The sequence below is a fragment of the Labeo rohita genome, chromosome 21 (genome assembly GCF_022985175.1).
Source record: "Labeo rohita strain BAU-BD-2019 chromosome 21, IGBB_LRoh.1.0, whole genome shotgun sequence".
NCBI classification, from domain to species: domain Eukaryota; kingdom Metazoa; phylum Chordata; class Actinopteri; order Cypriniformes; family Cyprinidae; genus Labeo; species Labeo rohita.
This window is the reverse complement of record NC_066889.1, coordinates 25,586,579-25,602,939: the sequence shown is the minus strand read 5'-3', so window position 1 is coordinate 25,602,939 and position 16,361 is coordinate 25,586,579. Positions and strand designations below refer to the sequence as shown.

Here is a 16,361-nt window from a genome sequence, read left to right as displayed (position 1 = left end):
TCTATCGTTATATCGTTCTGTTGCTCTTTCTATCATTCTGTCGTTCTTTCTATCTATCTACTGTTCTTTCTATCTATCTATTTATCTATCTATCTATCGTTTTATCGTTCTGTTGCTCTTTCTATCATTCTGTCGTTCTTTCTATCTGTCTACTGTTCTATCTATCTATCTATCTATCTGTCTGTCTATCTATCTATCTATCTATCTATCTATCTATCTATCTATCGTTTTATCGTTCTGTTGCTCTTTCTATCATTCTGTCATTTTTTCTATCTACTGTTCTATCTATCTATCCATCTATCTATCTATCTATCTATCTATCTATCTATCTATCTATCTATCTATCTGTCTGTCTATCTATCTATCTATCTATCTATCTATCTATCTATCGTTCTATCGTTTTATCGTTCTGTTGCTCTTTCTATCATTCTGTCGTTCTTTCTATCTGTCTACTGTTCTATCTATCTATCTATCTATCTGTCTGTCTATCTATCTATCTATCTATCTATCTATCTATCTATCTATCTATCGTTTTATCGTTCTGTTGCTCTTTCTATCATTCTGTCATTTTTTCTATCTACTGTTCTATCTATCTATCCATCTATCTATCTATCTATCTATCGTTCTATCGTTTTATCGTTCTGTTGCTCTTTCTATCATTCTGTCGTTCTTTCTATCTATCTACTGTTCTTTCTATCTATCTATCTATTTATCTATCTATCTATCGTTTTATCGTTCTGTTGCTCTTTCTATCATTCTGTCGTTCTTTCTATCTGTCTACTGTTCTATCTATCTATCTATCTATCTGTCTATCTGTCTGTCTATCTATCTATCTATCTATCTGTCTGTCTATCTATCTATCTATCTGTCTGTCTATCTATCTATCTATCTATCTATCTATCTATCGTTTTATCGTTCTGTTGCTCTTTCTATCATTCTGTCGTTCTTTCTATCTATCTACTGTTCTTTCTATCTATCTATCTATTTATCTATCTATCGTTCTATTGTTTTATCGTTTTGTTGCTCTTTCTATCATTCTGTCGTTCTTTCTATCTATCTACTGTTCTTTCTATCTATCTATCTATTTATCTATCTATCGTTCTATTGTTTTATCGTTTTGTTGCTCTTTCTATCATTCTGTCGTTCTTTCTATCTATCTACTGTTCTTTCTATCTATCTATTTATCTATCTATCTATCGTTCTATCGTTTTATCGTTTTGTTGCTCTTTCTATCATTCTGTCGTTCTTTCTATCTATCTACTGTTCTTTCTATCTATTTATCTATCTATCTATCGTTCTATCGTTCTATCGTTTTATCGTTCTGATGCTCTTTCTATCATTCTGTCGTTCTTTCTATCTATCTATCTACTGTTCTATCTATCTATCTATCTATCTATCTATCTATCTATCTATCTATCTATCGTTTTATCTACTTGATGAACTGCAAATCCCAGATGGCATAGCGGGGGCGTGTCGTCACATGACCCAAGCAAGGTGTTTTCACGCTAACATGAGCGCTTGACATGAGAGCGCGGAGAGCAGAGGGCTCGCAGAGGTCAGAGCTCAGAGTGCAGGCGGACAGCGGAGAAACACGCTCAGTTCATCTACAGGAGGATGGAGGTGGAGAACCGACCCAACGGATTTGACTTCTCCAAACGGGACAAATTACTGAGCGGCGGTGAGTTTCTGGTTCCCATGCGCAGTTATGCAGTTCCAGATGAAAATTTAAATGTTTGAGTTACAGTTCTGAATCTTATGTGTGCATGTGGTCATTATTTAGGCGAAGTGTATTGTTTTGCGTTCTTGTTTATCAAAGTATCCTTCCCAGGTTATGTTTGAATACTTTTAGAGCGTTTCTATGGAACTTTGTGCACTGTTAATGCAATCTGTAATTTTACCCGTGTATGGAGTAAAATGTCTGTGTAATGTGATGAATGGACGTATAGAGCTGGAGTTTGGGGACAGTGAGGTCTTTTAAAGCGCTGCTGAGGAATGTTTTTTATATGCACGTCCGCGAGGAATCGTAAAAGATGAACTTTTGAACTTGAGCGAATCACCCTCGAGCGCCACAAAAACACGTCAATGACAACAAACAAGCAGCTGTAGCATTTTTAATCAGTGGAAAATAAATCAATAGCGAAAAAAATAACAGATTATATGTAAAAAAAAAAAAAAGTAGATACTAATTAATTTACATAAAGTTTGTTTAGAATATTATTAATAATAAATAAATATTTACGTTTTTTGTCCTCAAGTGAGCTTTTAGTGAGATTACAAGACTAGTTGCCTAATGCTTTTTTAAATGGAAAAGAAATGAATATCTTTGCTCTATGTACTACTAGCCCATATGTGGGTTATTATGGGATGTGGTGGTGGTGTGAAATCATTCTCTCTTACAGTTAAAGGTTCTTTATCTACATTCCGCAAAGAATCTTTAATATCCATAGAACCCTTTCCATCTATCAAAGTTCAAAGGTTCAACAAAGGTTCTTTATAGTGGAAAACAGTTTAAAATGTTCTTCACACTAAGAAAAAATGATTCTTTTTAGGAACTGTTAACTGAAAGGTTCTTTTTGGAACTTTTATTTTTGAAAGTGTTAGAAGAATATTGCAAATTAACACTCTAAAGATGTTATTGCATATTCAAGATTGGGGCAGCAAATGTGATCATATAAGAATAAAAAATAATTGTGTTCAAGGTTTCGGATTACCTTCAAAGTTTGAAGTAATTATTACCCCTGTAATATGCGAAATAATGTGAAATTAGAGCAAAAAGTGAATTAATCTAAGTAATTAATCACTGGTTTCTGCTCTGTTAGAGCGGGCTTATATCTTGACCCTCTGGACAGAGGTGTATCAGATGGACTGGTAATAAGAGAATGATTTATCATTAGTGTCTGAAGAGAATGAATGATTATTGTTGGCATAAATGCATGCATTTACTTATTTAGGAATAATGTTACCCTACATTTATAGGGTAAGGACTAAGAAAGTACTATCCTTAGTTTTAGTTTTTTGCATCATGAGTCCATCTGAGTCAGTCAAGTTGATTGTTCATATTAAATATTTTTTTTACTTTGTTTTAATAAAAATCTGTTAATTTATATGTTACTACATTTTAGATGAATGTTATAGTATAAAACTTAAATTTGTTTAACTGATAAAGAATGGCTTTATATTGAAGTTTGTATTTTTTTTTTAATTGTTTTGTCTTTCAGTTATTGCAGAAAATTAATTTTTTAGTAAGTTTGGTTTGTTTGAGAATTTGGAATCAAAAATGGCTTTTTGAGCCGTTCCATATTTCATAATGTTTTGTGTTGCAATATAATGCAAACCTTTGAAGTAATGAATTGGGATAATTAGGTAATTTCCTGTCTCTTTATCATTTCATGCATAGCACGTAACTGACACATTATTTTAGTATTTGTATTTGCACCTTTGTAAGTGTCTGCAATTGTGTTTGTTTGCTTTTCGGTCAAAGAAGGAAATGCACATACACTTAAAGATGACCAGCTTGTTTTCAGCGCACACAAAGGTTGCCAGGACTTCCACATTTTACAGCTGCGTTTCCAGCGTCTGTTTGGCGCAGATATGCACACACACACACATACAACACACACACAAACATGATGCGGTTTCATTTTTATAGAACCTGAAACTCATCAGTTCAACAGTTACATTAAGTGTAGCTGATCAGTGTTGCTATAGAAACACTGGATTGGTCCCTGCACATACCAGAATACAACTGTATAGTCAACAGCCTTGACCTTTCACTTCTGAGTGACCTTTCTCCTCTCACTGACCTTACGGAGCGGAAAAAGAGAGAGGAAGGAGATGCCAACGTATATGTGTTTATATGCATTTTTTCACTATCAGGAGTAATATTTGTAGTCATTTATATAAATATAAAATAGAAATTTAAATATCAAGCTAGAAAAAAACAGGCCAAATTTCCTCTACTACTAATAGTACTATTACTATATAGGTGAAAGGGAGTGTGTGTGTGCATGTATGTGTGTGTGTGTTTGATTTGAGATTTGGTCTTTAAGGTTGGGTGCCCCTTCCCCCACAAATAAACAAACACACAAACACACGTCATAAACACATAGAAGATAAACTTCCTGTCCTCCCACCCACACAGGGATCATAAAACCCCCCCTTGCCCCTGGCCATTCCATGACCCCTTGTTTTGACCCTCCTGTTGCCATAGAAATCTTGACAGGTAGATTGGTTCTGCCCCATGAGACTTTTTGTTCATTAATTGTGCAATATGCATGCATGTTACCTTTATTGCATTTTAAAGGGACAGAACACCCAAAAATGAAATCTCATCTCACTTCGAACCTGTATGACTTGCTTGTTTCTAATGAAACACAAAAGAAGATATTTTGAAGAATGTTCATAACTAACGGTTTAGTTACTAACATTCTTCAAAATATCTTTTGTGTTCAGCATACAGGTTTGAAACGACATAAGAGAGATTAAATGATAACAGAATTTTCATTTTTGGGTGAACTGGTCTTTTAATAATGTTGGATTTGTGCTTTCAGTACATTTTGGGTTTAATTTATAGATCAATTAATTTAAAGATAATGTATCAAACATCCTAAAAAGGTGTTTAACGTCTCAGCTTAACATTTTCTCTTACAAATCTTTAAAAAGAAATCTTATTTTGAAAATTTTAAAATTGATACTATTGTAAGTAAAGCACTGAATCTTTATACATTCTGAGAAAAATGCAAGTAGCTGCATCTGTGCAAAAGTCATAGGGTGTTAATAAATTGCTAGTTTAAGAATTCTTACACATTATAATTTATTTGAAAAAGTTTTGCAAAAACTATTTAATTAGTCAATAAATATTCATAAACAGTTGGATTTTCTTTAATTACAATTTAACAATGAAACAGTAAAAGAAATATAGAAAAATATTGTACAATTTCCCCTTTACTGTACAACACAGCAAAAAAAGGCCTAAATTAATGATTTATGTATCTGAGCTGCCTATTACATTTGAATCCATTTGGATTAGTTTTAACATAAACTAATAAACTATTTATATATCTAATTTGTAAATATGTTTGTTTTCACAGTGAACACATTTATGCTGATTCTAAGCAATTTAAATAAATGCATTTTGAAACCATGATTATTGAAAATAGATGCAAATTGATCATAATAAATAGATGAAATAGAATAAATAAGAGTTATTAATAAACTGTCATGATCTTTTTTGAGTGCATAAATCTTACCTGTTTGTTGTCATATGCAATGTAAAAAAAAAAATCAACATATGTTTTAGTCTTTCTGCTTCAAAATTTCTAATTGAATTCAGTGTGTTACATGCTGCTTCTCCATAATTATTTGTGAAAATGACTAGCAGTTATTGAGTAAAATTCAAGTAAATCCTACTCCAAATTTTTTCAGTGTACATGAATCTTACATCCAGGCCTGCATATGTGTGTAGAGTGTAGATGACCACGCATACTCATGCGCACACACACATTGTGATGAGCAGAGGCACTGGGGGGTCGGCTGGGATCTCATGTCCTTGGATCTGAATGATGAAGCTCTGGAAAATGGAAAATAAATGGATATTCAGGTTACATATCACTACTACATCTGTACAGCTCCCCTCCTGATCCCTCTTTCCTTCCATCAGCCAAGTGGAACAGAAGACATCTGGGCAGCCTCATCCTTGTCTTCTGCAGGAGGGGGGTGGGGTGTTGGTATGTGTGAGTGTGCTTTTGCATGCATATGTCCCTATACCTGTGAGTATGCAAGCCTGCCTGTGACTCTGTGTGTGTGTGTTTGTCCTATGTGAATACAGATCATGCTGTTTTTTTAACTTATTCCAGTGCTTCTCATGGAGTACATTTTATAATGTGAATCAGTAGTGATATATCATGATATAATGAGCCAATATTTACTTATTTATTTATTTAGATAATCTGCAAATTTTTCCACTTTTTATCCACTTTACAGAAGTCCATATAAATTATGTATATATATATATATATATATATATATATATATATATATATATATATAATATTTTTTATATTAATATATTTGCATATTAATAATAAAACATTTAATTTCTTGTCATTAAATTGTAATTTACTTTTTAGATTAAATACTCATTTATTAATATTAATGTCAATATATATATATATATATATATATATATATATATATATATATATATATATTAATACAATCATCAAATTGTCAATATATATATATATATATTAATAAAATCATCAAATTGTCGTTTAAATTAATGTTAATATCAGTGTATTTAAGACTATTTATAAAAAAAAATCTGTTATTAAATTGTCATTTAATAGTATGTAAAATACACATTTTAAAAATATTATTATTGATATATTTATTTCTTATAAACAAATTCTGTTTGATATCATTAAACTGAATTAAATCTTTTACAAATACACATTTATTACTATTAATATATATATTTTTCATAAAAAAACACTTCCATTTGCTTTCCTAAGCTGTCATTTAAATGGTATATAAAATACATATTTATCAATATTAATATCAATGCATTTATTTTTTATAACAAAACTTTCATTTGCCCTCCTAAACTGTAATTTAAATTTTATATAAAATACGCATTTAGTGTTATTATTATTAATGTATTTAATATTATTTATAAAAACATTTTCACTTGCTATCTTTAAATTACTATTTACATTTTGTATAAAATGCACATTTATTGAGATTAATGTCGATATATTTGTTTATTGTTATAGAAGACATTTAATTTGCTATCATTAAATTGTCATTTAATATTAATATCATTATATATTTTAAATTATTTATAAAATTATTATTTTATATTATTAAATTGTATATAAAATGCAGTTTTAAAAATATTATCATTGATATATTTCGTTTTTTTATTAAAAAATTCTGTTTGATATAATTTAAATATTTAAGTTATATACAAAATGCACAATTATTGCTATTAATATATTTATTTTTCATAAAAAATCCTAAATTGTCATTTAAATGGTATATATAATACATTTATTAATATTAATAGTACATTTATTTTTTATAACAAAGTTTTCATTTGATATCATTAAACCATCATTTAAAGTTTATATAAAATACACATTTAGTGTGATTAATATCTATGTATTTAATATCATTTAAATATTTTCATTTGCTATCTTTAAATTATTATTTACATTTTGTATGTTTTGAGTAAAAACATTTTACAACAGATTTTTAATGCAAAAACAACAGATGTACTGATATTAATATTATTATAATGTATAATTTCTGGTTGTCAAACTTTAGTGCAAATGGCTTGATATTTTGCTGTTAAATGCAATGACGTTCAAACATTTCAATGTCAAAACATCTTAAATATCCAAAAACTTTTTTAGAGCCTTTTTTATAGTGTCTGTATCACTGAAAAACACATTTTGGTGAACACTAATGGAAGTCTCACCCATGAGCTACTTCCGCGTTGAAGAAAAAGGTGGATAGATTGAACAGAACCAACCCTAGATATTATAAGTTTAACTTCATCCAGAAGTTAAATACTGACCCTTAATGGTCTGAGGAGGTTCAGTGGGCTGGAGTGAGAAAATGTGTGTGGCACAGAAGGCAGACGGCGGGTATTCGCTACTGTAGCTTAATCCCAACGGCCTACAGCCATCACAGATATTAGATTATCTTCAAGGAGCTTGCGGTTGGTGGAGTGCGTGTGTGTTCTGCTCCACCATATGCCGTGGATTGCTGGAGTGTGTGTGTGAAGCCCCGCGTGTGGCAGATCAAAAATCCGCAGCTGTCAGCGAGCCGAAGAGATCACACTCATACACACACACGTGGCGATTTCTGAAGAGGTCGCGGAGGTCGCGTCCTGAGGGATAGAAGTGAGAGGACTGGGCAGATGGGTGTGTGTGTGTATGAGAGAAAGATAGATAGAGAAAGTGTTGTTTTAAGAAAAGAGAGGAGGCTTTGTTTTAAAGTGCTCTTGATGTTCATTGTGGTACGACAAAGTGCTGTGCAACATTCACGTGTGTCCATTATAAGAACATTTTAATGTTCATTATAGGTTGAAATAGATGATGGTAATGGACAAAATGCCTGCAAGTGTGTGTACTGAAGGAATTTAAAGGGATAGTGCACCCAAAAATGAAATATTTTAACATTTACTCATCCTCATGTCACTCAAAATTGTTTTGTTAAAGATACTTGTAATTCAAAGTTAGTTTACCCTTCAGAAACATGCTGCTCTCAAAAACTGTAGGTGTATATATATATTTGGCCGAGATACAACTATTTGAAAATCTGTAATCTGAGGGTGCAAAAAAATCAAAATATTGAGAAAATGGCCTTTAAAGTTGTCCAAATGAAGTTCTTAGCAATGCATATTGCTAATCAAAAATTAAGTTTTCATATATTTACAGTAGGAAATTTATAAAATAGAGTTGAAACAAAGTAGAATATATGAACATGTATATACCAAAAATTTTAACAAAAATGTGAAAATGTAAAAAGTTTGTCGAATTACTGAAATTAATAAAACGCAAACTAAAATGGATAGAAATTAAAGGTAAAAATAAATATTTAAATAATATTTAAATTTTAGCCAGGGCTTTACATATTTTACATTTTATGTTTGTTAATATTAAATATTAAAACACACATTTAGTGTTATTAATATACATGTATTTAATATTATTTAAATATTTTTATTTGCTATCTTAAAGTTTTACTATATTTATATTTTGTATAAAATACACTTTTATTGAGATTAATGTTAATATATTTATTTATTATGGAAAAAATTTCATTTGCCATCATTATATTAATGCCACTAAATTAATGTCATTTTATAAATATTTTCGGTGACCACAAAGTATTTAGTAACTGAAAAAAACTGAAAAAAACATTTTAAACAAATCTGTGAAAATTACAAATGTTAAAAAAGGTTAAATACTGAAATGAATAAAACGCAAACTGAAATAGATAGAAAGAAAGGTAAAAATAAATATTTAAATAATATTAAATTTTTTAGCAAGGGCTTTACATTTTTTATATTTATTAATATTAAATATTATAAATATTAATATTTTAAAAAGCAAACACTAATGAAAGTGAATACTGAGTATATAAAAATAAAATCCAATTCAAAATATTAATAATTCCTATAATATATTAATAATACTAAAACAGTACAACAAATAAATGTAGACAACATGCTTATTTATATGTCAAAAACAGTTATGAATGGCAGTTAGCTATGGTTTTACTTTTTTTTATTACAAAAATTATTAAAAAATAAATAAATAAATAAATGAACAGGAACAGTCAACAAAATGATTCACTAAAATGATTCAGATATGGTCAAAATGGTCAAAAAACATATAGCGACTATTTGTTGATAAGGACAATAAGGTCATTGATGGATTTCAAAAGTAGAATCATTAATTCTTATTTTTTTGTCTTTTAGAATTTTTTTTTAAATTTCTGCTGTATAAATACCAACTTCCTAATGTCCTCTTTTTCTCCTCTCCTCATATTCTCTCCCTCTTTCTCTCATCTGCAGGTTTTTATGAAGAGAACTCCCTTCAGGACGACACAGGTGAGGAAACTCTCAATCTTAATCTCCATTCTGGTTAAATTGCACACTCATTTATGTGCTTTGTGTCTTAAACATATTTTTTTACATTCATGAACATTATATTTCTTGGTGGGGTTTTTTTTATATATATATATTGTGTGTTTTCAATTTTTTAAAGCAAATTTAAAGGGATAGTTCACCCAAAAATAAACATTCTGTCATCATTTACTCGCTCTCAAGCTGCTCCAAACCTGTATGAACTTCTTTCCTCTGTTAAACACAAAGGTTGCTGGTACCCATTGACTTCCATAGTTGCTGGTACCCCTTGACTTCCATAGTATTTTTTTGTCAGCTATGGAAGTCAGTGGCTACCATTCATCAAAATACCTTCCTTTATGTTCAACAGAGGAAAGAAACTAATACAGGTTTGTAAAGTAAAGTGAAGTGAGTAAATGATGACAGAATGTTCAATTATGAGTGAACTATCCCTTTAAGAGTTGAGAATTTGAGTCTATTGTAACATTCTGGAATAAAACTCAAAACCAGAGGGAATTAAAAAATAGCATCCAGAGTAAAATATGAATGTAGTACTCAGCTTTACCAGGAGAGCATGTCACAGAGCTCTTTTTTGCTCTTCTCTCTCACTTGTTCTCCAAAGTTCTGTTGAAAATGCAACTTTTTGGGGTCAGAATAAGTTCAGGAGCTTCTGATCTTATGTTGTCAACAAATCCTTCTGTGATACATGCATGCATGCCGTTGTAAAGCTGTACAAGTCAGGGTCGAACATTGTTAGAGAAAGCACTTGATTTATGTGAGAAACCAATTAAGCCGTAAAGCGGCGGAAGAGCGTTCCAGAAACACACAAACACACACACACACACACACACACACACTGGTGACATCACCTTCACTCTCTGTAGCAGTGGAGTCAAAGTTAGGTCAGCAATCAGGCACAAATGTGTAAACAAGAAGGGAATTGTAGGCCTCTGATTGGCTAAAAGTATTTTGTTATTTTGTGAAAGAGTAGTTTACAAAAAATGAACATTTGCTAAAAAATTTTTAGAGTTTGTTTTTTCATCTGACCAGATTTTAAGAAATGTAGCATTACATCACTTGCTCACCAATGGATCCTCTGTAGTGAATGGGTGCCGTCGGAATGAGAGTCCAAACAGCTGATAAAAACATCACAATAATTCACAAGTAATCCAAACCACTCCAGTTCATCAGTTAACATCTTGTGAAGTAAAAAAAAAAAAAAAACCTGCATGTTTGTAAGAAGCAGTGAATGGGTGCCGTACAATAATCAATACGTAATCAACATGTCTCCAGTTTCCTCCAGTGAAGTCCATCCTCTCACATCAAAATCAACAGACATTTGAGGAGTTTAAAATTTTCACATGTAAATAATGCTTAATCTGTGCATATTTCTCTCTTGATTCAAACAAGATGACTTTTTCACTGGAGAAAGCAATATTATGGATTGAGCACACATATTTTAGCACAGCTTTTCAGTTCATAACACATTAATTGATGGACCAGAGTGGTGCGGATTACTTGTGAATTATTGTGATGTTTTTATCATCTGTTTGGACTCTCATTCTGACGGCACCCATTCACTACAGAGCAATTGAATTCTAAATTTCTCCAAATCTGTTCAGATGAAAAAACACACTTATCTACATCTTGGATAAACTATTCTAGTCAAGTAACATTAATTTATATAGCACTTACCTTACGTTTTACACCATCGTGTGCTTGTTGAGTGCAGGTTTGAGAAGTTCATGTTATTTTCTCAGCTAATTTGACTTCGGTAGGTCAGTGTTTTGTCTGTAAAGGTCTGTTAGTAGTTTTCAATATCTGAAGGTCACAGATACAGTATCTGAAATGTCTTACCAGACGATGTTCCAGTGTTCCTACTGCAGTTTGCACTCATTGGTCAGTGAGTCGCTCGCATGTTAAACCCAACGACATCAATGAATGTATATCGCAGCCGTAATAATGACAAAAGCAGCGGGTGGTTTGCTCGGAGAGAGTTGATGTGTAGCATATGGTAATTTCAGGGCACAGCCAACGGTCGATGGTTTCCTATGCATCCAAACTCACCGACAGCGTTGAATGTTCCCAGAATGCACCAGGTGTGTCTTTGCATGTCCCAAACTCAATGCTGAATCTTATCTAGATTTGCTATTTGATTAAACACGTACTCAGCTGTGTTAGATCACAATGTGTAATTATATGCTTTTTTTTTTTTTTTTTTTTTTTTTAGCATATAATTATTATTGTGCGCTCAGGGAAAGCATATATTATTAAGTTTAATCATCTGCTATTGTGTGATGGTCTTTAGTGGTATTCATTTAAATGAAAAATGTAAAAGCGTACACCAAAAGCACTCTGATTTTTGGTAGCTTGCCAGAGATTGAAAACAATATAGTTTTATTTCATTTGTAAGAAAAATATAGTTATACACTATTATCCTGTGAAGAATCTTCTAATGTACACTAAGCTATGAAAAAGCCATGTAAATACCATGTAAATACCCTGGTATGTGAGTGTAGTAATCATTATACCATTGTATATAACAAAATACTGTGGTATTACCATCTTTTTTTCATGCATATCATGATATTCTATAGAGTACCTTTTATATACTATGGTAAATTGATATGAAAACCATTCAGTTGCATGGTAAATATAAAAGTACTATAGTTTTAGAATGTTATATGATATATAATATTCTTTGAAATAACTTGGTACATTAATATAGTAATCAGTACCATGGTATATATATCAAAATACTTCAAAATATGGTATTGCCATAATTTTTTATATACATTACATGATATTCTTTGGTGTAACTTACATATACCATGGTATTACTGTGTTTTTGTTTATGTAATATGGTATTTGTTGAAATCTGAATGTACTTGAATATAGTAATCAATCAGTACTATGGTATATATCAAAATACTCCTATATTACCATGTTTTTTGATATGTACCATGATATTCTTTAGAGTACCCTTTAAATACCACGGTACATGGATGTGATAATCATTCAGTACAATTGTATGTATAAAAACCATTGTATTAGTGTGTTTTTGATTTATGTACCATGGTATATATCGCAATACAATGATATTACAATGATTTTATTATACATACCATAATATTGTATCCTACAAATACCATGGTATTACTATGCTTTTTTTTGTCTATGGACTATATTATTTGTTTTAATACTGAGTAAATACCTTATGTACTTGAATATAGTAATCAATCAGTACTATGGTATATATCAAAATACTCTTGTATTACCATGTTTTTAGATATGTACCATGATATTCTTTAGAGTACCCTTCAGATACCACGGTACATGGATGACATAATCATTCAGTACTATTGTATGTATAAAAGTACTATGGTATTAGTATGTTTTTTATTTATGTACTATAGTATATATCAAAATACAATGATATTACCATGATTTTATTATACATACCATGGTATTCTTTGTTGTATCCTACAAATACTATAGTATTACTATGTTTTTTGTTTACTATGGTAATTGTTTTAATACTGAGTAAATACCTTATGTACTTGAATATAGTAATCAATCAGTACTATGGTATATATCAAAATACTCTTGTATTACCATGTTTTTTGATATGTACCATGATATTCTTTAGAGTACCCTTCAGATACCACGGTACATGGATGACATAATCATTCAGTACTATTGTATGTATAAAAGTACTATGGTATTAGTATGTTTTTTATTTGTGTACTATAGTATATATCAAAATACAATGATATTACCATGATTTTATTATACATACCATGGTATTCTTTGTTGTATCCTACAAATACTATAGTATTACTATGTTTTTTGTTTACTATGGTAATTGTTTTAATACTGAGTAAATACCTTATGTACTTGAATATAGTAATTAATCAGTACCATGGTATATATCAAAATACTCTTGCATTACCATGTTTTTTTATATGTACCATGATAATCTTTGGAGTACACTTTAAATACCACAGTATATGGATGTGGTAATCATTCAGTACTATTGTATGTATAAAAGTATCATGGTATTGATATGTTTTTTTATTTATGTACTATAATATATATCAAAATGTAATGATATTACCTTGATTTTATTACACATACTATGATATTCTTTGTTGTGTCCTTCAAATACCATGGTATTACTATGTTTTGTTGTTTAGGTACCATGGTATTTGTTGAAATACTAAGTAAATACCTTATGCACCTGAATATATATATATATATACACACACACACACCTATATATAATTCAATACCATGATATATAGAAAGTGCTATAATTGTATCACAATGCTGTCATAGTTCTTTTGATACATGCACTGATTTCTTTTAATATAATAATTTAATTCTAATTAGCATTGCAGTCATTTGCATATGCATTCATTTACATATGCAAAATGTATTTTAGTAGAACTGGGTCAGTGTCACAATGCATAAAGCTGAACCAACTGAATCAGACAAAAGAGCGACTGAACTTACAGAGAGATGTAGAAAGCTGCAAATACATCAAAAGAGAAAGCATAAGACACTCTTACCTTGACATAACTAGCTTGACTCTCCTGTCGTGTTGACACTAATCAGATAAACAAGACTAGGCTGCTTGTCGTCTAAAGAGTTAAATGATAAACTGGAGAAATGCCTGTTTTTTTTCTCTTTCTCTGTCACACGAAGAAACTGCCATGGTAAACAAACATGCACATTCACTGCTGGATGAGTCACTACAGAGCTGACATCCTCATTGTGAGTTTGTCGTTTTTGAGATGAACTATATATGACCCAAATGATGTACCGCTATGAATTTGGCCATGTGCACTGAGTGATGGCTTCTGATTGGCTGAGATTCCTGATGCTGCGAATTGGAGCTCTCCGATTGGCCAAAGCTGAGTTCTTTTGCATAGACAAAAAAAGACAAACAGAAAGAGAGAGATGTTGGAGGCGGGAGACTCTTGGGAATAATTGATGAAAGATATAATGATCAAAGCGAATAGAAGAGATGCGGTAGATGGATACATTTCGCCAGCAGGCGGTTAGCGTACGCTTAAATCATGCGGTTTGATGCGCTCTGCCTTCAGCTTGGAGCAAAAACACACCTACACAACATTTTGGTGTGTGTTTGTGAGGTTGTTTTCTATGTTACATTATAATTTTTGGACACCCTAGGGGTGCATTTCCCACAGTCCTCTTTGCCTATGGCGACCCTCTCGCTCAACATGTGTTAACTAGGTCAGTGCGCATACATAGGATCATACGAAGTAACCAGGCATATCTAAAACCCCATAAAATAGGACTGGGGCTCACAGACCAATGATCTAGATGCTGGATCAGGTCACAGCTTCTGCAGGTTTAAATCCTTCCAAAATTCCAAACCTGTAAGACCTTTCATTTTCGGAACACAAATTGAGATATTTTTGATGAAATGCATGAGCTTTTTGACTCTGCATATACAGCAATGCAACTGAAACGTTCAAGGCCCAGAAAGGTAGTAAGGACATCGTTAAAATAGTCCATGTGACATCAGTGGTTCAACCGTAATTTTATGAAGCTATGAAAATACTTTTTGTGCACAAGGAAGAAAAATAATGACTTTATTCAACAGTTTCTTCTCTTCCATTGTATATATCAAAATACAATGACATAATCATTCAGTACTATTGTATGTATAAAAGTACTATGGTATTAATATGTTTTTTATTTATGTACTATAGTATATACCAAAATACAATGATATTACCATAATTTTATTATACATACTATGATATTCTTTGTTGTATTCTACAAATACAATGGTATTACTATGTTTTTTTTTTTTTTAATGTACTATGGTATTTGTTGAAATACTGAGTAAGTACCTGTGCTTAAATATAGTAATCAATCAGTACCATGGTATATATCAAAATATTTTTATATTACCATGTTTTTTTATATATGTACCATGATATTATTTGGAGTACACTTTAAATACCACAGTACATGGATGTGATAATCATTCAGTACTATTGTATGTATAAAAGTATCATGGTAGTAGTATGTTTTTTTTATCTATATACCATGGTATACATCAAAATACAATTATATTACCATAATTTTATTATACATACTATGATATCTTTTGTTGCATCCTACAAATACCATGGTATTACTATGTTTTTTGTTTATGTACTGTGGTATTTGTTGAAGTACTGAGTAAATACCTTATGTACTTAAATATAGTAATCAATCAGTACCATGGTATATATCAAAATACACGTATTATCAAGTTTTTTATATGTACCATGATATTCTTTGGAGTACCCTTTAAATACCATGGTACATGGATGTGATAATTATTCAGTACTGTTGTATGTATAAAAGTACCATGGTATTAATGTTTTTTTGATTTATGTGCCATGGTATATATCAAAATACAATTATATTACCATGATTTTATTATACATAATATGATATTCTTTGCTATATCCTACAAATACCATGGTATTACTATGTTTTTTGTTTATGTACTATGGTATTTGTTGAAATGCCGCTATGAATTTGGACATGTGCACTGAGTAATGGCTTCTGATTGGCTGAGATTCCTGATGCTGCGAATCGGAGGTGTCTGATTGGCCAAAGCTAAGTTCTTTTGCATAGACAAAAAAAGACATAACGACTTTATTCAACAATTTCTTCTCTTCCATGTCAGTGTTCGACA

The 16,361-nt window shown here is 31.0% G+C and overlaps 1 protein-coding gene across 1 annotated transcript in view; it reads left to right on the top strand.

Annotated features, from left to right (window-relative positions):
* The first annotated feature begins 1,490 nt into the window (after positions 1-1,490).
* Positions 1,491-16,361, top strand: part of nr6a1b (nuclear receptor subfamily 6, group A, member 1b) — a 29,631-nt gene continuing 14,760 nt past the window's right edge. The window contains exons 1-2 of the mRNA XM_051092369.1: positions 1,491-1,678; positions 9,587-9,622. Of these exons, the coding sequence (XP_050948326.1) occupies positions 1,615-1,678; positions 9,587-9,622 (100 nt within the window). The 5' untranslated portion in view covers positions 1,491-1,614. The remainder of the gene's footprint in view (positions 1,679-9,586; positions 9,623-16,361) is intronic.